Source organism: Pelobates fuscus, chromosome 4 (assembly GCF_036172605.1).
Source record: "Pelobates fuscus isolate aPelFus1 chromosome 4, aPelFus1.pri, whole genome shotgun sequence".
Taxonomy (NCBI): Eukaryota; Metazoa; Chordata; class Amphibia; order Anura; family Pelobatidae; genus Pelobates; species Pelobates fuscus.
Window position 1 is genome coordinate 31,002,582 of NC_086320.1, and position 18,825 is coordinate 31,021,406.

Below are 18,825 nucleotides of genomic sequence, written 5' to 3' on the forward strand. Positions count from 1 at the left end.
TATGGCATGATGGTGGAATGGCAAAGATTTAGGCACAGGTGCATGAGTATGATGGTTTAAATGATGAAAGGTAAAGAAAGGTACTGGGTCATATTCACCCGAATTCTTTTGTGGGAAGGACACAATCACAGGACTGAAAAGAAAATGTAGCACACATTGTGTGCTGACTATAGAAAAATAATCATAAAAAAGTTGGGGGGGGGGGGATTATACAAAATAACAAAATATTTTATCTGAAAATATCTGCAATGAACATTTTCTTAACAACCACTACTTACCTGAATTGTGAGTACATGATGAAGAACAATACCTGTACATACGCTTCTTTTTTTTTTACCATGTTTAATAATTGGATGTGTTACAGCTATAGCACTTTTCTTTCGATAACCTGCTTTTTTTTCTTGTTTTAAAAAGATTTTGACTTAATTCTGCCAAACTTAATAATGTCAGCGGAAGATACAAATGTTATAATGGACATCCCAAAAGAATTATGGACATTAAAGAGTGAGTATAAAAGTATATAAATAAAATTAAAAATATATTACTGTGACTGCCTGGCCCAGCATTTGGATGGAATGGACCCAAAAATATACACCGACAAAATTAGTCCCATCAACAAATCAGAATACAAATAAATTCCTGCCAATAGTTCATTGGGTTCACTCTGTTCTTTCTTGTTTGTTTCTTATTTCCTTTTCTTTTTAAAGACCAACTCCGATCATTAGGCATGTGCGTGGGGAAAATTTTCGGTTCGGCATTCTGAAATTCGGGACTTCCGCGAATTGGGACTTCCACAATTCGGGACTTCCGCAATTCGGTTCGGCACTTTGGAACTTGGACATTTCGGAATTTCGGCACTTCTCTTGCAGCCGCTTAGTAGATAACTCCCTAATTCCCATGGTATTAGGGAGTTATCTACCAAAAGTGACTTAGTATTAGTAAATTTTGCCCCTACTCGCTATACCGCGAGTAGGGGCATGTGGCTGCTCACTGTGAAAAAATAAATAAAAAAGGGACCTATTGCCCCCCCTGGCCCCAATGCCTGAGCGGCGGGTAGGGTCCCTAAACCAGAATAAGGGAGGGACCTATTGTCCTCCTCCCGCCCCCACCCCTGAGCGGTGGGTGGGGGCCCTAAATACCAATTAGGGGGGGACCTAATGTCCTCCTCCCTGGCCCCCACCCCTGAGCGGCAGATGGGGGCCCTAAAGTAAAATGATGGGGGGACCTATTGTACTCCCCCCCCCCAGACCCACCCCTGAGCGGTGGGTGGGGGCCCTAAATACTAATAGGGGGGGACCTAATGTCCTCCCCCCTTGGCCCCCACCCCTGAGCACCGGTTGGGGGACCTAAATAAAAATGTACCCCCCCAGGTGACTAGGGGTCCCCAAACCCCTAGACACCCCCTCCCCAAAAAAACCAACCCCTACCTACCCCCTCACCCTAAAAATAATGAGGGGGACCATTAACTAAGTACCTGTAAAAAAAAAAAAAAACATTTAAAGGTTTCTTTCTTCTAAAATCTTCTGTTTTCAGCCCCCAAAAAGGCCAAATAAAAAATCCATAATAACTGACGCACTTAAAAAAAAAAAAAAAAAAGAGAGCAAAAAAAATAATCCTTCTTCATCCATGAAGTGCTCTGCGCAGACTGAGCTCTGCAGGGCGAAGGAATGCTTATAAAGCCCTAAACCAACCTTAAACCAGCCAACCAGAGTGCTCTGAGCCTAATTGCAGGGCGGGGCAGGGCTTTATAAGGCTGTATAAGCCTTGCCCCGCCCTGCAGAGCTCAGTCTGCGTGGAGGCCTACATGGGTGAAGAAGGATTATTTGTTTTGTGCTCGTTTTTTGTTTTTAAGTGCGTCAGTTATTACAGATTTTTTTGTTTGGCTTTTTTGGGGGCTAAAAAATTAAGATTTTAGAAGAAAAAAATATCAAATGGTAAGTTTTTTTTGTTTTGTTTTTTTACAGGTACTTAGATAATGGTCCCCTCTCATTATTTTTAGGGTGAGGGGGGTAGGTAGGGGTTAGTTTTTTTTGGGAGGGGGTGACTAGGGGTTTGGGGACCCTTAGTCACCTGAGGGGCTAAATTTTTATTTAGGGCCCACCACCCCTGAGCAGGCCCCCCTTATTGGTATTTAGGGCCCCCACCCACCGCTCAGGGGTGGGGGCTAGGGGGGGAGGACATTAGGTCCCCCCCTTATTCTAATTTAGGGCCTCCACCCACCGTTCAGGGGTGGGGGCCAGAAGGGAGGACATTAGGTCCCCCCCTTATTAGTATTTAGGGCACCCACCCAGCGCTCAGGGTTGGGGGACAGGGGGTGAGGACAATAGGTCCTAAATTATTCTAATTTAGGACCCCCACCCACCGCTCATGGGTGGGGGCCGGGGGGAGGACAATAGGTCCCCCCCCTTATTTTACTGTAGGGCCCCCACCCGCCGTTCAGGGGTGGGAGCCGGGGGTGGGCAATAGGTCCCCCCTTCAGGTTAGAAGCCCCCACTCGCGCGGCATGGGTGGGGGCTCGGGAGGGGGGACGTTTTTTTTTTTTTTTTCAAGTGAGCAGCCACAGGCTGCTCACTGTTTACTAAACATGCCCCTACTTGCGGTATAGCAAGTAGGGGCATAATTTACTAATACTAAGTAATCTTTACTTAGTATTAGTAAATTTGTCTGAAAGACCAATTTAGGTCTTTCAGCCTTTTAGTAGATAGCTCTCTAATACCGTGGGAATTAGGGAGTTATCTACTTATTTATTCCTGTCATTACATTGACTGGCTAAGTAACTTACATTTTATATGAATGTATGTTACTTGATTGTTGTAAGTGTTGCAAATGCTTACAGCTGAATTCTGGCTATGTTTGTATACTTTTTATTTAAAATTGTATACAGTGTAACATTCTTCATTCTTCCACTGGGTAAGTATATTAGTTTTTAGGCAATACTGTGCTTCGGAACTTCGGAACTTCGACACTTCGGAACTTCGGCAACTTCGGTAATTTTGGAACTTCGGGACTTCGACAATTCATCTATTCAGACATTCGGAAGTACCCGAATGTCTGAATTGCCTGAAATGCGTCTGAATTCACATTCAGACCAAAACGAATTGCACATGTCTACCGATCATATATTAAGTTGTTACTACATACTTATGGGTACCTACACATCTGATATTATTATTCCTGGATGTTACTCTGCAAACTATTTATTTTCTGTTGGAAACAGTAAATGTAGAGAATCATTTGTAGTTTTGTTTATGTTATTGTTCCTAACAGAATACTTTATAAATTACTATTCATTACCACTCACTGCACATTTTATACCAGTCTGCATTGTACTCTGAATTTAGACAGATTAGTATACGTGTAGGTAAAAATAGCAGGTTTCCAAGACATAAATAAAGATTTTAATGTTAGTGGCAAACTCACTAAAAATACATTGGAACACAAATGACAAATCTGTGCCAATTCTGTCTGTGCCAACTACGAAAGACGTGTTTAAACTACTTTAATTTTACCGCAAAGTTAGCAGTGTTTTGTCAAATCACTATTCTCTCCAATTCTTGTGAATATAAAAAGGTTTCCAGTAATGATCCTCTAGATTTGCAAATTGTGTTATTACTATTTACTTCACAAACAGATACATTCCCAGAAATTCTGAGAGAATACAGTTTACTACAAATATTATTCTGTTTTAAAATAAAAATTAAGATAAATGGACAAAGAGCTATACAAAAAAATTATAGGTCTAAAATTTAAATAGAAATGATCAACCACATTTGTAAAGAATCTGTTTAAAACAGTCCTTTTGTGCACAGCAGAGAGATGATAGATACATTTCTTTACCCACCCAGTGAAGTCCTGCTCTAAATCAGAGGGCACGTTATGTTTTTTTTTCCATATGTTAGTAATAAACGAATTAAAGAAAAATGTAGTGTATACATCAAAGTGCTCTCCAAATATTTATAACTAGTAGAAATATATGATCGTTGTTTAGATTACATGGTGACCTAATACTAATATGCTAATATCAGCTAATATTGTTTCTACGCAGCATTCACAAAAACATATCTTGAATCAGTTGCTGCCACTGGCCAAAAAATATCTCCAACAATAACATCTGCATGGAGCCCTACTGTTTCTACAAAAGGTCAGGGCATGTCCTTCACTGCTTTACCAGCAAATCCAAGTGAAATGTTCTCAAAAAAAACAGTTACTCGTGAAGCTCCATTGACTCAAGTTCCTCTATCAAAAGGTCAGAGCGTTTGGCTTACCAGGCTACCTTCTTGGTTGCTTGGCGTTTCTTCAAATGCGATTGACAGTATACCATCTAAAACAGATCACTTGGTTGGAAGTCTGGTACCCCAAAAACAACAGGAGTCTTCTGGAAAGTTTTCTTCGTTTGAGCAAAATGCTTTAAAAGATCACAGTATTTCATTTTCAAGCCATAAACCACAAGAAGTACCTTACTTAAACCTACCAAAACGGACAACGATTGCTGCTTTGGAATTGCTGGAAAGACCTTATTCAGTTATGCCTTTATGGACACATGTTGGTTCAAAAGTTGATGAGATTCACACTCCTAAACAATCATCTAGAGTACTTTATGATGCTTTACTGACGCAACCTGTCCATTTGTCAAGGACAACAGAAATAAATAAAAATAATATTGTGTCAAGGACTCCTGATATTTTAAACACTGTTGTTTCTACTTTGGTTAAAACGACAGAACCAATAAAACAGGACATATCTGCTGTAAAAATGTCACAGAGGGAAGAAATTGTTGTTGATGGACAAAATCTCTCTACAAAAAGACCTCCATTACCCCAGTCTACAATATACAAAGAACATACAACATCTTCAAAGACATTTACCTCTCTAGGTAAGTAGAACATTGATCTCTTTGGCACGTGTAAAATAATAGTCACCAGTGTTGTTGCGAGGTGTAAAAAAGACAAGAAGCTTCAGCCCAAGGGTACATTTTATGCCTTCCACTTTATGTTTCTTAGCTATTTACAATTCTGCCTCTTGTATGTAAAATTATTTGTAATTATATAACTGAAAATAAGGGGTTATTGGAAAACCTGCAACTGGAGAAAAAACTGCAATTGCTAAAATGAACCCAGGTTAGCAATGTACATCAGTGAGCTGCTTTGCTGATTGGCTGAGAGCAATCAGCCACGTATCTAGCCCTGGGATGTAGGGTATAGCTCCGGAGAGCTAACAGAGGTTCACAAGCGGGAGATTCCTGATCTCCTGGCTGTAGAGTGGAGGCAGTGAGCGGCACCAGGTAAGAAGTCAAACCTTTCAAAATTGGTTTTAATACTTTCAATGGGGGTGGGGGGGGGGGGTGGGGTGATTATGCTGCCTGGAGTGTTCCTCTAAATAGCTGCCTTTCTGGGAGTCAATTTATAAGTTAGAAACCAGCTTGTAGTATATGGATGAACACTTTTCATCTGGTGTTTGGGGCCAGGGTACAATGTTAGACTATTTTGGTTCAGGTAATAGAACTTTGTTGAGATTTACAAATATTTTAAAGCAAGACCGAAGATGGAGGAGCAAAATCTGGTTTCGCGTGAAAAGGTGCACGTATTCTGTTTGGGGGGATAAAAAAAACTAGCAGTTTGGCACACAGGACAAGCTCATGTAAGTACAATAAGTGGTGCAATCATATCAGCAAAGCACTTGTCCTATGTGTTCCATTTTTTTAAAGCAATGCCACAACAGCAAATACAGGCATTATAGTTTAGACAGCAGTGTGGCATATAGGGAGACTGCACAATTTTTTATAGAATAGTCAGGCTTATACAATATGTCAGTATGTAGGTTAGGAGAGGTAGAGTATGAGTCATGACATAAATATTGATGGCTTCATAGCAGGGTAGAATAGTATGAGATCAGGTCTAGAAATGCAGTGCTCGGATTGAAGTGCAAGAGACAAAAGCAGTAGCTTGCGGACACCGCCAAGCAAAACCCGTGCACTGCCTTAAAATGGATTAATGCATTATAGCATGAGGATAATAATGCCACTGGGTACAAATCAAAACAAAGACAACAACAAAAAGTAGATCTCCGCATAACAGAGTTTAACACTTGTAGCTGGAGACAGGGTAGAGTCTGCCCAGTTCAGTTAGCCGATGCCACTTGTAGGCCAGGTTAGGTAGGATTGGTCGATGCCAGGTGTAGTTCCTTCTCTCCTGTCCTTCACCCCTTGTTGCGTGAGAGTGCTGGTCTGAAGTAGAGACCATGGGGGCAGTTCCTGGTATTTGTATTCATTGAATTATACTTGTTCTGTCTTGGTTTGGTTTAGTAGATATCCTTCTCAGAGACACTCGGGTTTATGTACCATCTATCAGTCGCAGAAAAAAATTGTCACACTCAACTCTATAACAAAGGTTCCCAACTCAGGCACACCAACAGTTCAAAAACAAACTCAGAAACATTAAAAAAAAAAAATCCTCCTTATAAGAGTGCATTGCGGGGAATTTAAACTGAATTTAAACTTTTAGACTGAAAAAGCAGAATTCAAAACATAGTTGGGTTAAAAAATTGCTACGATTTGGCTCTTTTGACCTAAAATTTAAAATTTACTTAGAGTTGCCAACAATTTAGACTTCATTGAATAACCCTGTATGTTGTTGATTCATGTGTGATATAACATAACATACTGAAAAGTGTGAAATACGAATTAAAGTGCCCTCTGCCCAGGGGGATTTACATAGATTAATGGTAATAAAGAAACATTAGCAGTACTGCAGCCAAACTTTAGCACTGACTGGAGTAGTTGACCTCACAATGGTTTCCGGTTTCCATAATATGTTCTATAGGTTACTCTTCAAAAGTATTTTATGTGTGAAAGGACAACTAAAGTCATCCAGGTAGGGTAGGGACAAGGACACTATAACATTAGGAATATAGGTTTGCATTCCAGATACCATAGTGTTACTTTAAGAATTTAATCTACGCCTTTATAGACGCTGCAAGTTGAAGAAGTATTGCTGTATTCTGTAATACATTAGTGATTGGAAAATATAAATTGGGAATGCTGAGCATTTGTAAATTACAAATGTTTGTACCTCTGTGACTAGGAGCCTATTTAACATGCAACACAAACAGTGCTACAATATATCACATTTATTTTCATAATAGCAATAACATCATTAATATATATATATTTTTTTAATTCTTTATTTTTGATGTGCAAGAGGATATGAGCAAGTATTAATCGCCACAACAGCGATATCAAGAGCATCGCAAAACACTGTAGTAGAAAATATGCGTGGTATTCTTATGTACTGACATTTTGGTATTATATAAACCAGGGGAGGGCTGGCAGCCTCAGGCCTGGGGAGCAAATCCAGTCAAGTGGCCCATTGCACCCCCGAATCAGCTCACCATCCATGCCCACCTTTTCTTGGTTTTATAACGGATATTGGTTTTATAACGGATATTGATCAGTAGCTCTTTTCCATACCCGCTCCTTTGCGGCTCCGACTTTCAATGTTGTTAGAGCGCAGACTGAGAATCTCTGAGCCTGTGCTCTGACTCACTAACTGAGCGCCGGAACCACGAGGGAGAGGATATGATCTAAGGCACCTACTGCTGGTGTGCACCAGTGGACCACTAGGGAATCATTTAAATTAAAGGGACACTCCAGTGCCAGGAAAACAAATCTGCTTCCTGGCACTGCAGGTCCCCTCTCCCTCCCACCCCCATCCCATGTTGCTGAAGGGGTTAGAACCCCTTCAGTGACATACCTGAGACCAGCGCCGATGTCCCTCTGCGCTGGTTTAGGGTCCGCCCATGCTCCTCCCCCTGTGACGTCATCCGGCAGGGGAGACCGGTTGCGCATGCGCGGCCCCCGGCGGGGGAGACCTCTCCATAGGAAAGCATTGAAAATACTTTCATTGCTTTCCTATGGGGATTTTAGCGACGCTGGAGGTCCTCACATAGCGTGAGGACGTCCAGCGACACTATAGCACAGAAAACATGTGCTATAAACCAGGACGTAGAACTCCTCCTCTAGTAGACAGCCTCTAGAGGAGGAGTTAACCCTGCAATGTACTTATTGCAGTTTATGAAAACTGCAATATTTACAGTTGCAGGGTTAAGGGTAGTGGGAGTTGGCACCCAGACCACTCCAATGGGCAGAATGGGTCTGGGTGCCTGGAGTGTCCCTTCAATGTGCTGGTGTCCTAAACTTGTGAGCTGTGTTGGCCACCGGGCGCCTCTGTTGTCATGGCACCCTACGTGACCCCACAGCTTGCACACCTCAAAGGCTGGCCTGCTGACAGACACACTGACACTCACTCTCAATAACACACACACACACAAACCCTGAAAGACAAACACTCACTGACAGGCAGACACACACACACACAAACACTGACAGGCAGACACACACTCACTTCCAGACACACACACAAACACACACTTACTGACAGACACACTTAATTTCAGACACACACACTCACTTCCAGACACACACACACTCACACTTCCAGACACACACACTCACACTTCCACACACACACTCAGCTTGCACACCTCAAAGGCTGGCCCTGCTGACAGGCACACTGGCACTCACTCTCAATAACACACAAACACACACACAAACCCTGACAGACAAACACTCACTGACAGGCAGACACACACTTACAGGCAGACACACACACCGACAGACACACACACACACACTTACTGACAGACACACTCACTTCCAGACACACACACACTTACTTCCAGACACACACACACTTACTTCCAGACACACACACACTTACTTCCAGACACACACACTCACACTTCCAGACACACACACTCACTTCCAGACACGCACACTCACACTTCCAGACACACACTCACACTTCCAGACACACACACACTTCCAGACACACACTCACACTTCCAGACACACACACACACACTTCCAGACACACACTCACACTTCCAGACACACACACACACTTCCAGACACACACACACTTCCACACACACACACACACTCAGCTTGCACACCTCAAAGGCTGGCCCTGCTGACAGGCACACTGGCACTCACTCTCAATAACACACAAACACACACACACAAACCCTGACAGACACACACTCACTGACAGGCAGACACACACACCGACAGACACACACACACACTTACTGACAGACACACTCACTTCCAGACACACACACACTTACTTCCAGACACACACACTCACACTTCCAGACACACACACTCACTTCCAGACACGCACACTCACACTTCCAGACACACACTCACACTTCCAGACACACACACACACACTTCCAGACACACACTCACACTTCCAGACACACACTCACTTCCACACACACACTCACACTTCCAGACACACACTCACTTCCAGACACACACTCACACTTCCAGACACACACTCACTTCCACACACACACTTCCAGACACACACTCACTTCCAGACACACACTCACACTTCCAGACACACACACACACAAATTCCTTGTTGCTCCTACCTTTAGGAGTCTTCTGGGTCCTTTCCCCGGGGTCAAGTGACTTCCTGCTCTTCTCTGCTCCCTCGCGCAGTTTAGTGATGCGGGGCCGGAATGACATCATATTCCGGCTCCCAGCATCACCACCAGAGAGGGCGCGCGAGGGAGCAGGAAGATCATCAGCAGAGGCAGTGCTCCCTCGCCGCCTGCCTCCTTCCTCACGCAGCCGGTATATTCCTGCAGAGTAGGCACCTGCTGTCTGGGACAAGCAGGTGCCCACTCTGCCTTGCTACCGGGGCGCCCTAGGTGGCCAGCTGACCACCTGCTGGGCTCCCTGTAACAGGCCATCAGCCTGCTCCGCGCGGCACCCCCTCCTCCTGGCGCCCAGGACAGCACTGCAGCGGCCGTTTTGCAAATGATTTAGGGCGGCCTGGGGGGCAATTGCCTCCCGGCCCAGCCCGCCCCTGATATAAACATGAGCATAGAACTTGAGGCATAATATAAACTTATGATAAGTAGCATAACTATAATAGTATGGTATATCATGCTAGAGTGGTTTTGTAAAGAGTACAATCACTATAATTTGGTCTATATTAGATTGCTGCACTACATGCAAAAATAAAAATAAGCAAATATATTCAACAGGTATTGGCATAGTGACCCTTAGCAAGGCATGAATGTTATTTAAGACAAGATGGCATTAGCCTTTTCCTTGAGGCATGAAATGTTGGACACTGCCTAGAGAGTTCCCTGGAACATCGGAAACGTAGCGCATGGGCAGGTCACCGGCCCAGCCCCATGCCTGAATGAGGACCGGCATCCAGGAACCACAGATATGGTGTTTTGTAGGAGTAGGTGAAATAATCAGGTGGTAAGCGCCTCTTTCGGCGTATGAGCTTCGGCTTGAGTGGTCGCCGCATGGAGGTAACTTGGGAAGCGCTCTGTCCGGGACGGCAGGCCCATCTGTGTTGAGGCAATTTTAAGGAAGATTTGCTTTGTGAGGGATCCTTCCTTTCCTGCACCTTGCACCTTCGATCACCTCCTTGCGGTTGAAGTAGAGATGATTTGCAGCGTGCCTGAAGTTTTCTCCAGAAGGCCCGAAAGTGCCCCTCCAGACGCAGCAATACGTAATCGTATTAGGCAAGGCCCCCAGTATCACGAAGATCAGCTGCCATCTTAAATGTCATAGGTGGCTGGAGTATGTTTCGGTGGCAACTCAGAGCGAGGTAAGTGTGGCATAGGTTGCTCAAAACAGTCCAGTGTGGACCGGAATAACACCAGTCAGTCCAAATGGGAGAGAGGGGGGGAGGAGCGCTGACGCTCTGCGATGGGAAATGGTGAGCAGAGAGATCGGTTGCATCTCCTTAACACCAACCACAAAAGGCTGCTACAGAACTGCTCGGGATCCCAGTGGAGTAAGGTCATGAGTAGTACCTCTATTTGTTTGTCCGGGAAAACCCGACCCACGGAGCACATTGCGTTGTCACAATTGGTCCTTGGGCGTGGTTAGCACCCCCAAATCAGCCAAGGAGTCAGGAGCCTGTGTAAAACACGTCTGTTCCACTCCAGGATCAAGTTTCGCCCCCATATTCTTCTTTTTCAAATCAGTGAACGCACATGTGGGTTGAAAATGAAAATAGTGTCTAATGTCATTCTAAAAGCTAATGCAGCCTAATAGTCTCCCAGCGATATCACAATTGGAAAATTTAATAAAGATGATAACTGTAATTTTTGAATGAAAGCAATACAGTCATTAGCTTCCTCTTATTTCAGTTAGAGTTGGCCTGGTGGCCGATGTTTATTTCAATTTACTTTTCTCTAACAAAAGTCAGCAGACAATGTATGTATTCCTTATTGTAAGATTGTACCCTTCATTATTTAAAGAACTAATTCCCCAAAACCTTGGACATGTATTGCTCAGTATATTACTGTATCCATACATATTGTGACGGAGATCAGCACTCACCGTAGATTAGTGAGACTGCTGTATATACCCTAACGTCTAAGCCTTGACGCAAAACTTCTAACCCCTAACTCTTATTATTTAGTGCTGAAATATATGGCACTGACATGTTTTCATACTGCAATAGCACTTATAGGTGTATTCACTTAAAGGATCACTATAGTGTCAGGAAAACAAAGTGGTTTTCCTGACACTATAGTGCTCTGAGGGTGCCCCCACCCTCAGGGTCCCCCTCCCGTGGCACTGAAGGGGTTAAAACCCCTTCAGCAGCTTACCTTATTCCAGCGCCGGGCTCCCTCGGTGCTGGTGACCTCTCCTCCCCCGCTGACATCAGCTCCCTCTGCCAACGTCAGCGGATCCAAATGCGCCTAAATATGCCTCCAACGTCGCAGATGCGCCTTTAGTGGCTGTCCGGAAGACGGCTATGTTTGCATCTGAAGGGTTAAAACCTGAGGGACATTGCACCCAGACCACTTCATTGAGCTGAAGTGGTCTGGGTGACTTTAGTGTCCCTTTAAATATGAGCTGTTTAAAATTCAAAGAGTATTCAAAATAATATCTGAATTTTAAACAAAATTAAACAAAACACGGGTCAAAACTGAAAACAGAGATGACTTGAAAGATAATGTGCTATTTTGATCAGCATTTCTAATTAATTTTGAATAAATGAGAATTCTAACTTCAATAGGATTATTCACTCAGGTGAACTCAAAGTGAATTTTAAAATTAAAAAACACAAAAGAATTAGATACATTCTCTAGATTAATTGTGTTTTTAGTTTGACTATTATGGCCGTTGGCTATGAATTTAAAATTCACTTTGAATTCCTAACACTTTAGTGAATAACTTTGTTAGTGAATAACTGAGAGATATGCATAAAGTGTAATTTCGGATTTGTATTAGTAATGTAATATGATATCACCTTTTTGCATGCAGAAACATCAAATACTATGTGTAAAAGGTGATTAGAGCAAACAGTTCTTATAATGTTAATTAATGTAATTGCCATTGAAACCATGGATTTATATGCTACCTTTGTGGTGTTGGAGAACATTCTTATTCACTTCTTTTCCTAAATTGAACCAGTAGTCACTGATATAATGAGTGTAATGTTGCTGAAAATGTAAGCTTACCCCCTGTTTTCAAACAGCACAGGAGGCTTCAATGGGTAATATCATTCCTACTCAGGGAGGGAGAAGAGTAAATGCATTCTACCATTTCACTCTTAGTATTATATTAGCAGTACAGAGATTGATAAAGATTGCTATAGCATTTTTGAATATCTTTATTTTATAAATATATGATTTAACTGTTTTTACTGTATGTAAATACAATTAAAAAATGCACGTAATTTTTGCCATCAGGGTCCTTGCAAAAACCTATACCGCAAGCAATGTAATCGACAATTTTTTATTTATCTATTTTTGTCACATCTACTTTATGTAAGAAAAATTGCACTACATGGAAAGATTTTACCCAACTCAGTCAGGGTTTTTTACTAAAGTAGGAATTTAGAGTGATTTTCAAATTTGAGTTCAAAATAACTAAACTACAAAACAAAAAAATATTCTGGGGAAAAAAAAAATCAGCTTCTCTGGTCTTAAATGTGAAATTCACTTTGAATTTATTTTGAATTCTCATTTTAGTAAATAACCCTGAATGTGTTATCTGGATAGTGCTTCGTACATAGACATTGTTAGATTAATTAGATTTTCTTGGGTAGTGCTTTTCAAAATATAATGACCCAATTCAGGATGATTTGTTCATTTAGTGAAGAAACCACTTGTTGGCCGACATCACTTTTAATTTGAATGTAATTTTATTTACTGGCACGGAAAAATAATAGTTAACTTGGCCAAATAGTGGAACTATGTACAGTATTTCTAGGTAATAGATAATATTAACATAAATAGTGTGTATTAAATATGTATATGAAAGGGTGATTGGAATAGGTCTGTTTATGTATATATATATATTCTAGTATAAATGGCAGACCATAATAACCTTCTATATCACCCAAAAAAATGAATCTACAATCTTACGCCTTTGTCCAGACAGTCAGGGGAACAGACCATTGTCCTTTGTCTACTGTTATTTTATAGACATGACTAAAATGATGTCAGAACTTTTATCTAAACTCTGGCCATATAAGGAAACATATGAAGATCCTTAAACCCTTGATCCTCTTGTTATATGTTATATAACCACTTTCCAGACTTCTTATGGTACAGCATAGAAAATTACCATCTGTACTTTTTAACGCATTCGCCATTTATACCTAGAATACGTAACATAAAATACGTAATAATCTGCATAGTGGATTTATAGTATCATGCCATAAAACTATTAAATATGCCTAAAATGATTGTTTAAATTTGAATAACATAATTTCAATATATACTTCAACTTTCATATACACAATATGGACAAAGAAACAAAAAATGTGGACACTTGACCATTATACCAACAGGGACTTTTATGACATTGCATTCTAAATATATAGACATTAATATGTAGTTAGTCCCAACTTTAAGAGCTTCCACTCTTTTAGGAAGGCTTTCCATAAGATTTTGGAGTGTTTCTGTGGGATTTTGTGCCTATTCATCCAGTAGAGTATTTGTGAGGTCAGGCACTGTTGGTGGACAAAAAGACCTGGCTCGCAATCTGTGTTCCAGTACATCAGTTAGGTTGAGGTCAGTGCCCTGTGTGGGCTAGTCAAGTTCTTCCACACCAAACTCATCGAACCCTGGTTTTTATGGTTCTTGCTTTTGTACTGGGGCACAGTCATGCTGGGCCTTCCCCAAACTGTTTCCGCAAAGTTGGAAGCATACATAGCATTGACCAAAATGTCTTGCTATGCTGAAACATTAAGATTTCTTTTCACTGGAAGTAAAATGCGTAACCCAAACTCTGAAATAAAGCCCCATACCATGCTAGAAGATCTAGGACATTTTTGTGCAAAAGTCTATTTATTTGTACATGTCCACAGGCCAAAAGTTACCAACCCTCCCCTGACTTCAACATTGGTTAACTTCCAATTAAGGGCTCAATTTTTATTTGTGGATACGTTTTTCAAATGATTTCATATTTTTGGATAAGCGTTTCAAATAATTTTTCAAAATATTCAAATGTAAAACAAAAAAAAACAACATATATATATATATATTACAAAATACAAATGTATTAATAAAATCAAATAATAAAAAATTTTCAGCATTTTAGATAATTTGAAAAGCTTATCCAAAATATTAAATTGAACCCAAAGTAATTAATTAGACAGTGCTATGATTATCCTGATATGATATTACCCATATTTCACTGTTCAGTATCCTGCATATATTAACAACATATGTTCGGGTGAATGTGCCATTGCAGCCTCGAGTGTTCTTCGAACCAGAAGTGCATGTTTTACCCAGGCTACTGACTTTACTGTATGTGAATAGCAAGCTGACATACCAACATCACTTCTACTGTTGTTTTGGAATGTGCTTTGCTTATGAATACCATTTGTATTTATCTTTTTGTCAAATAAAGTGTACATTACAAAAATAGGTATATGTACTATTTTGCTAGCTTTTAAAAACCTGCACAAAGTATTTCAAAGCAAGAGACTTTAAATAAGCTCTAATCCAAAAGATGTACAAAAAGTAATACAAATTTGTTGTTTTATTTAATGTTAATTCTTTAACCCTTATGCCGTCCTTGGGGACCCGGCTCTAAACACCGGCGGGCGGCATAGCACGTCCCCGCCATCCTATTCACTTACCTTTTTGAGGAATAGCCATCCATAGCAGTGCCAGCAGGGAGAGTGCCTGGAATGACAGGTAGTCCCCCTGCTGCCTGTAAAAAGTAAAATAAAAGTTAAAAACGGTTTTAAATTAAATAATATCTACTTAGATCATATATATATTTCATATATATGATCTAAGTATATATACACTTACACATACATACACATACACTGTCTAAGTGAATTTTAATATATTAGTAAGTATAAACGTATATATCACTATATACCTATATATAAATAAAAATAATTTTAAATAATTATATATATATATATATATATATTCATACATATATATATATTTTAAATCTGCGTATATATTTATGTAATATTTTTACATAATTAGGTCATTTTATTAATTACAATTTGCAGGACCTGTCTGACAACCCAGGCCAAAAGTCCAGGGAATTTAATTTGCTAGCACTATATTTAACCCTATAACTTTCCAAGACACCATAAAACCTGTACATCAGGGGTACTGTTTTACTCGGAAGACTTCGCTGAACATAAATATTAGCGTTTTCGAAATTAAATTATTAAATTCAATTAGGTTTCATAGATAAATATTTGATGTTAAATGAAAGCCCTGTTTCCCCCGAATAAAATGATGATAAGTGTGGGTGCACTTAATATGAAAGAGGTGAATTACAGCTGAACAGACATATAGTCAAATTCCAGGTTTTGTTTACGTTTTGTTTTGATCACAACGTATACATTTGGCTTAGTCCTTAAGGTGTTAAATGTATGAATTAAATTGTTATCATAAGTACCGAGAACTAAAATGAAATTCAGTACAATAACACAGTATACATTAAATCCATACATAGGCATATTTATCCAATTATTTCATTCACAGGTGTAACAGGTACCTCTAGTGAAACCATTGTGGAACAATGGACACAAAATGTCTGCCTACGATTACATACAGCCAAGTGAGTTAATTAAAGGGAAATTAAATCCAAACGTTTATTTAATTTAGATGCCAATGTTCATAGTACATTATATATTTTTGTATTATATTTGTAAAACTGCTAGTTATGTCCAACAGTATTGGTATCTAGAGTTTCACTGCGGCATTTAACTTATCCGGTTAGATTGTGTAGTTACATATCGTAACTTTTTAACGATTGTATTGCACTCATATTGGGGGGAATCTTTCGCCTGTTGTTATCTTACGGACTAATCACTCCCAATTTGATCCCACGTGGGTACAGCCTAAGTTTGGCAGTACGCCTCTCCGCTCACGTCAGGACCGCATCACATGACGCGTCTGGCAAGGGGCGGGTTTTAGAGGCGTCAGACCACTCTGATCGCACGTGGGCACTACCTAACTCTAGCACCACGCCTCTCCGCTCACATTAGGACCGCGTCATGTGACGCGGCCGACAAGGGGCAGGTTCGAGAAGCATCAGACCAATAAGCAACGAGTATGCACGGTACACCACGTGGGCTATACAGCTGTCCACAGTCTCTGCTGATTACAACTAAAGGTATTTAAATCGTTACAGCGAACTTCAATAGTTCATTGCTCCTGACGACGGCGTGCTGAAACGCCGAAACGCGAGTCGAGCTAGTTTTATTTATTTATTTATTTATTCACTTTTGGTAGCACTTATGGATTGATTTATTTAATCTTGTTTTAAGCTATTAGGACAGGTAGGGACCTAGGTTATGGTAGGCACCAGTGGTTTCTCACAGTGCCGAGGTATTTAGGGACAGTCTACTCTCTACAGGGGTCTCTGTCAGGGCATAACTTATGGGACTCTTTATTGTTTCCCCATAGAGGCTTTCTTACCTCGTTATATTAGCCCATTTTTTAGTTATCTCTACCACCTAGGATCCCCTTCTATGAGATTTGGATGTGGGGTGCTTTAACCTCCAGTTAGGACACCTGTCAGATAGCTCTTTTATTTTAGCAAGCATCTGATTGTTTGTGTTTACCTCCACTCCTCTTTCTACTTGTCCTATTCCCCTTTGTTTCCCCTTAGGATCATTAAAGGTAGGGACCCCCCCTTTCTTCCCCCGTATTACTCTCCTATTAAGGACTTTTTTAGTTCTATTTCCTGTCTTTCTATATTATATTTGAGGGTTATTCCCTATTTCGGGAGAGTAATTTTAGGGCTCCTTGGCACTGATTCATTGGTCGATGTTGTGACCTCTGAATCAGAACCACTAGTGTTCTATTTCTATTATATTTGTATTATATGTTAAACTATATATATTTAAATTATATTATAATAAACGTAATACATGTTTTACATACAGCTATACTGTATTGAGCAAAATCTAACTGTGAGCTATTGGTATATGCACATATAATAACAAAGTTAAATGTCTTTCCTTAAGGAAGTAACCAACAGGTTATGAAATCAACAGTGGTCTATATATACCAGAATTATGGATAAATGATACCGTATATACTCGAGTATAAGCCGACCCGAATATAAGCCGAGGCCCCTAATTTTACCCCCAAAAACTGGGAAAACTTATTGACTCGAGTATAAGACTAGGGTGGGAAATGCAGCAGCTACTGGTAAATTTCTAAATAAAATTAGATCCTAAAACAATTATATATATTAAATATTTATTTACAGTGTGTGTATATAATGAATGCAGTGTGTGTGTATATGAATGCAGTGTGTGTGTATATGAGTGCAGTGTGTGTATGAGTGCAGTGTGTGTATATGAATGCAGTGTGTGTATGAGTGCAGTGTGTGTGTATGAATGCAGTGTGTGTGTATGAGTGCAGTGTGTGTATGAGTGCAGTGTGTGTGTATGTGTATGTGTGCAGTGTGTGTGTGTGTGTATGAGTGCAGTGTGTGTGTGTGTGTATGAGTGCAGTGTGTGTGTGTATGAATGCAGTGTGTGTGTGTATGAATGCAGTGTGTGTGAGTGCAGTGTGTGTGAGTGCAGTGTGTGTGAGTGCAGTGTGTGTATGAGTGCAGTGTGTGTGTATGAGTGCAGTGTGTGTATGAGTGCAGTGTGTGTATGTGTGCAGTGTGTGTATGTGTGCAGTGTGTGTATGTGTGCAGTGTGTGTGTGTGTATGTGTATGAGTGCAGTGTGTGTGTGTATGTATGCAGTGTGTGTGTGTGTGTGTGTTGCAGTGGTGGGGGTGGGCAATTTTATTATTTTATTTATTATTATTTCTAATTATTATTTTAATATTTTTTTTTCATTATTATTTCTTCTTATTATTTTTTATTTAATTATTATTATTTCATTTATTTTTTCGTCCCCCCTCCCTGCTTGCTAGCTGGCCAGGGAGGGGGGGCTCTTACTCCCTGGTGGTCCAGTGGCATTGGTAGTTCAGTGGGGGGGAGAGAGGGGCTGCAGAGAGCGTTACTTACCTTTCCTGCAGCTCCTGTCAGCTCTCTCCTCCTCCGCGCCGTCCGTTCAGCTCTTCTGTCAGCTCCCACTGTAAGTCTCGCGAGAGCCGCGGCTCTCGCGAGACTTACACTGGGAGCTGACCGAGGTGCTGAACGGACGGCGCGGAGGAGAAGGGAGCTGACAGGAGCTGCAGGAAAGGTAAGTAACCGCTCTCTGCAGCCCCCACAGCCCCAGTCTGTATTATGGCAATGCAAATTGCCATAATACAGACACTG

At 40.8% G+C, this 18,825-nt stretch overlaps 2 protein-coding genes across 2 annotated transcripts in view; both read left to right on the plus strand.

Annotated features, from left to right (window-relative positions):
• Positions 1-18,825, plus strand: part of HHLA1 (HHLA1 neighbor of OC90) — a 76,729-nt gene that overhangs the window by 31,745 nt on the left and 26,159 nt on the right. Inside the window, exons 10-11 of the mRNA XM_063451049.1 lie at positions 415-504; positions 4,046-4,873. Coding sequence (XP_063307119.1) covers positions 415-504; positions 4,046-4,873 — 918 coding nt within the window. The remainder of the gene's footprint in view (positions 1-414; positions 505-4,045; positions 4,874-18,825) is intronic.
• The window catches only part of OC90 (otoconin 90), a 125,686-nt gene continuing 122,954 nt past the window's right edge, over positions 16,094-18,825 (plus strand). Inside the window, exon 1 of the mRNA XM_063451051.1 lies at positions 16,094-16,153. Within this exon, the coding sequence (XP_063307121.1) occupies positions 16,126-16,153 (28 nt within the window). The 5' untranslated portion in view covers positions 16,094-16,125. The remainder of the gene's footprint in view (positions 16,154-18,825) is intronic.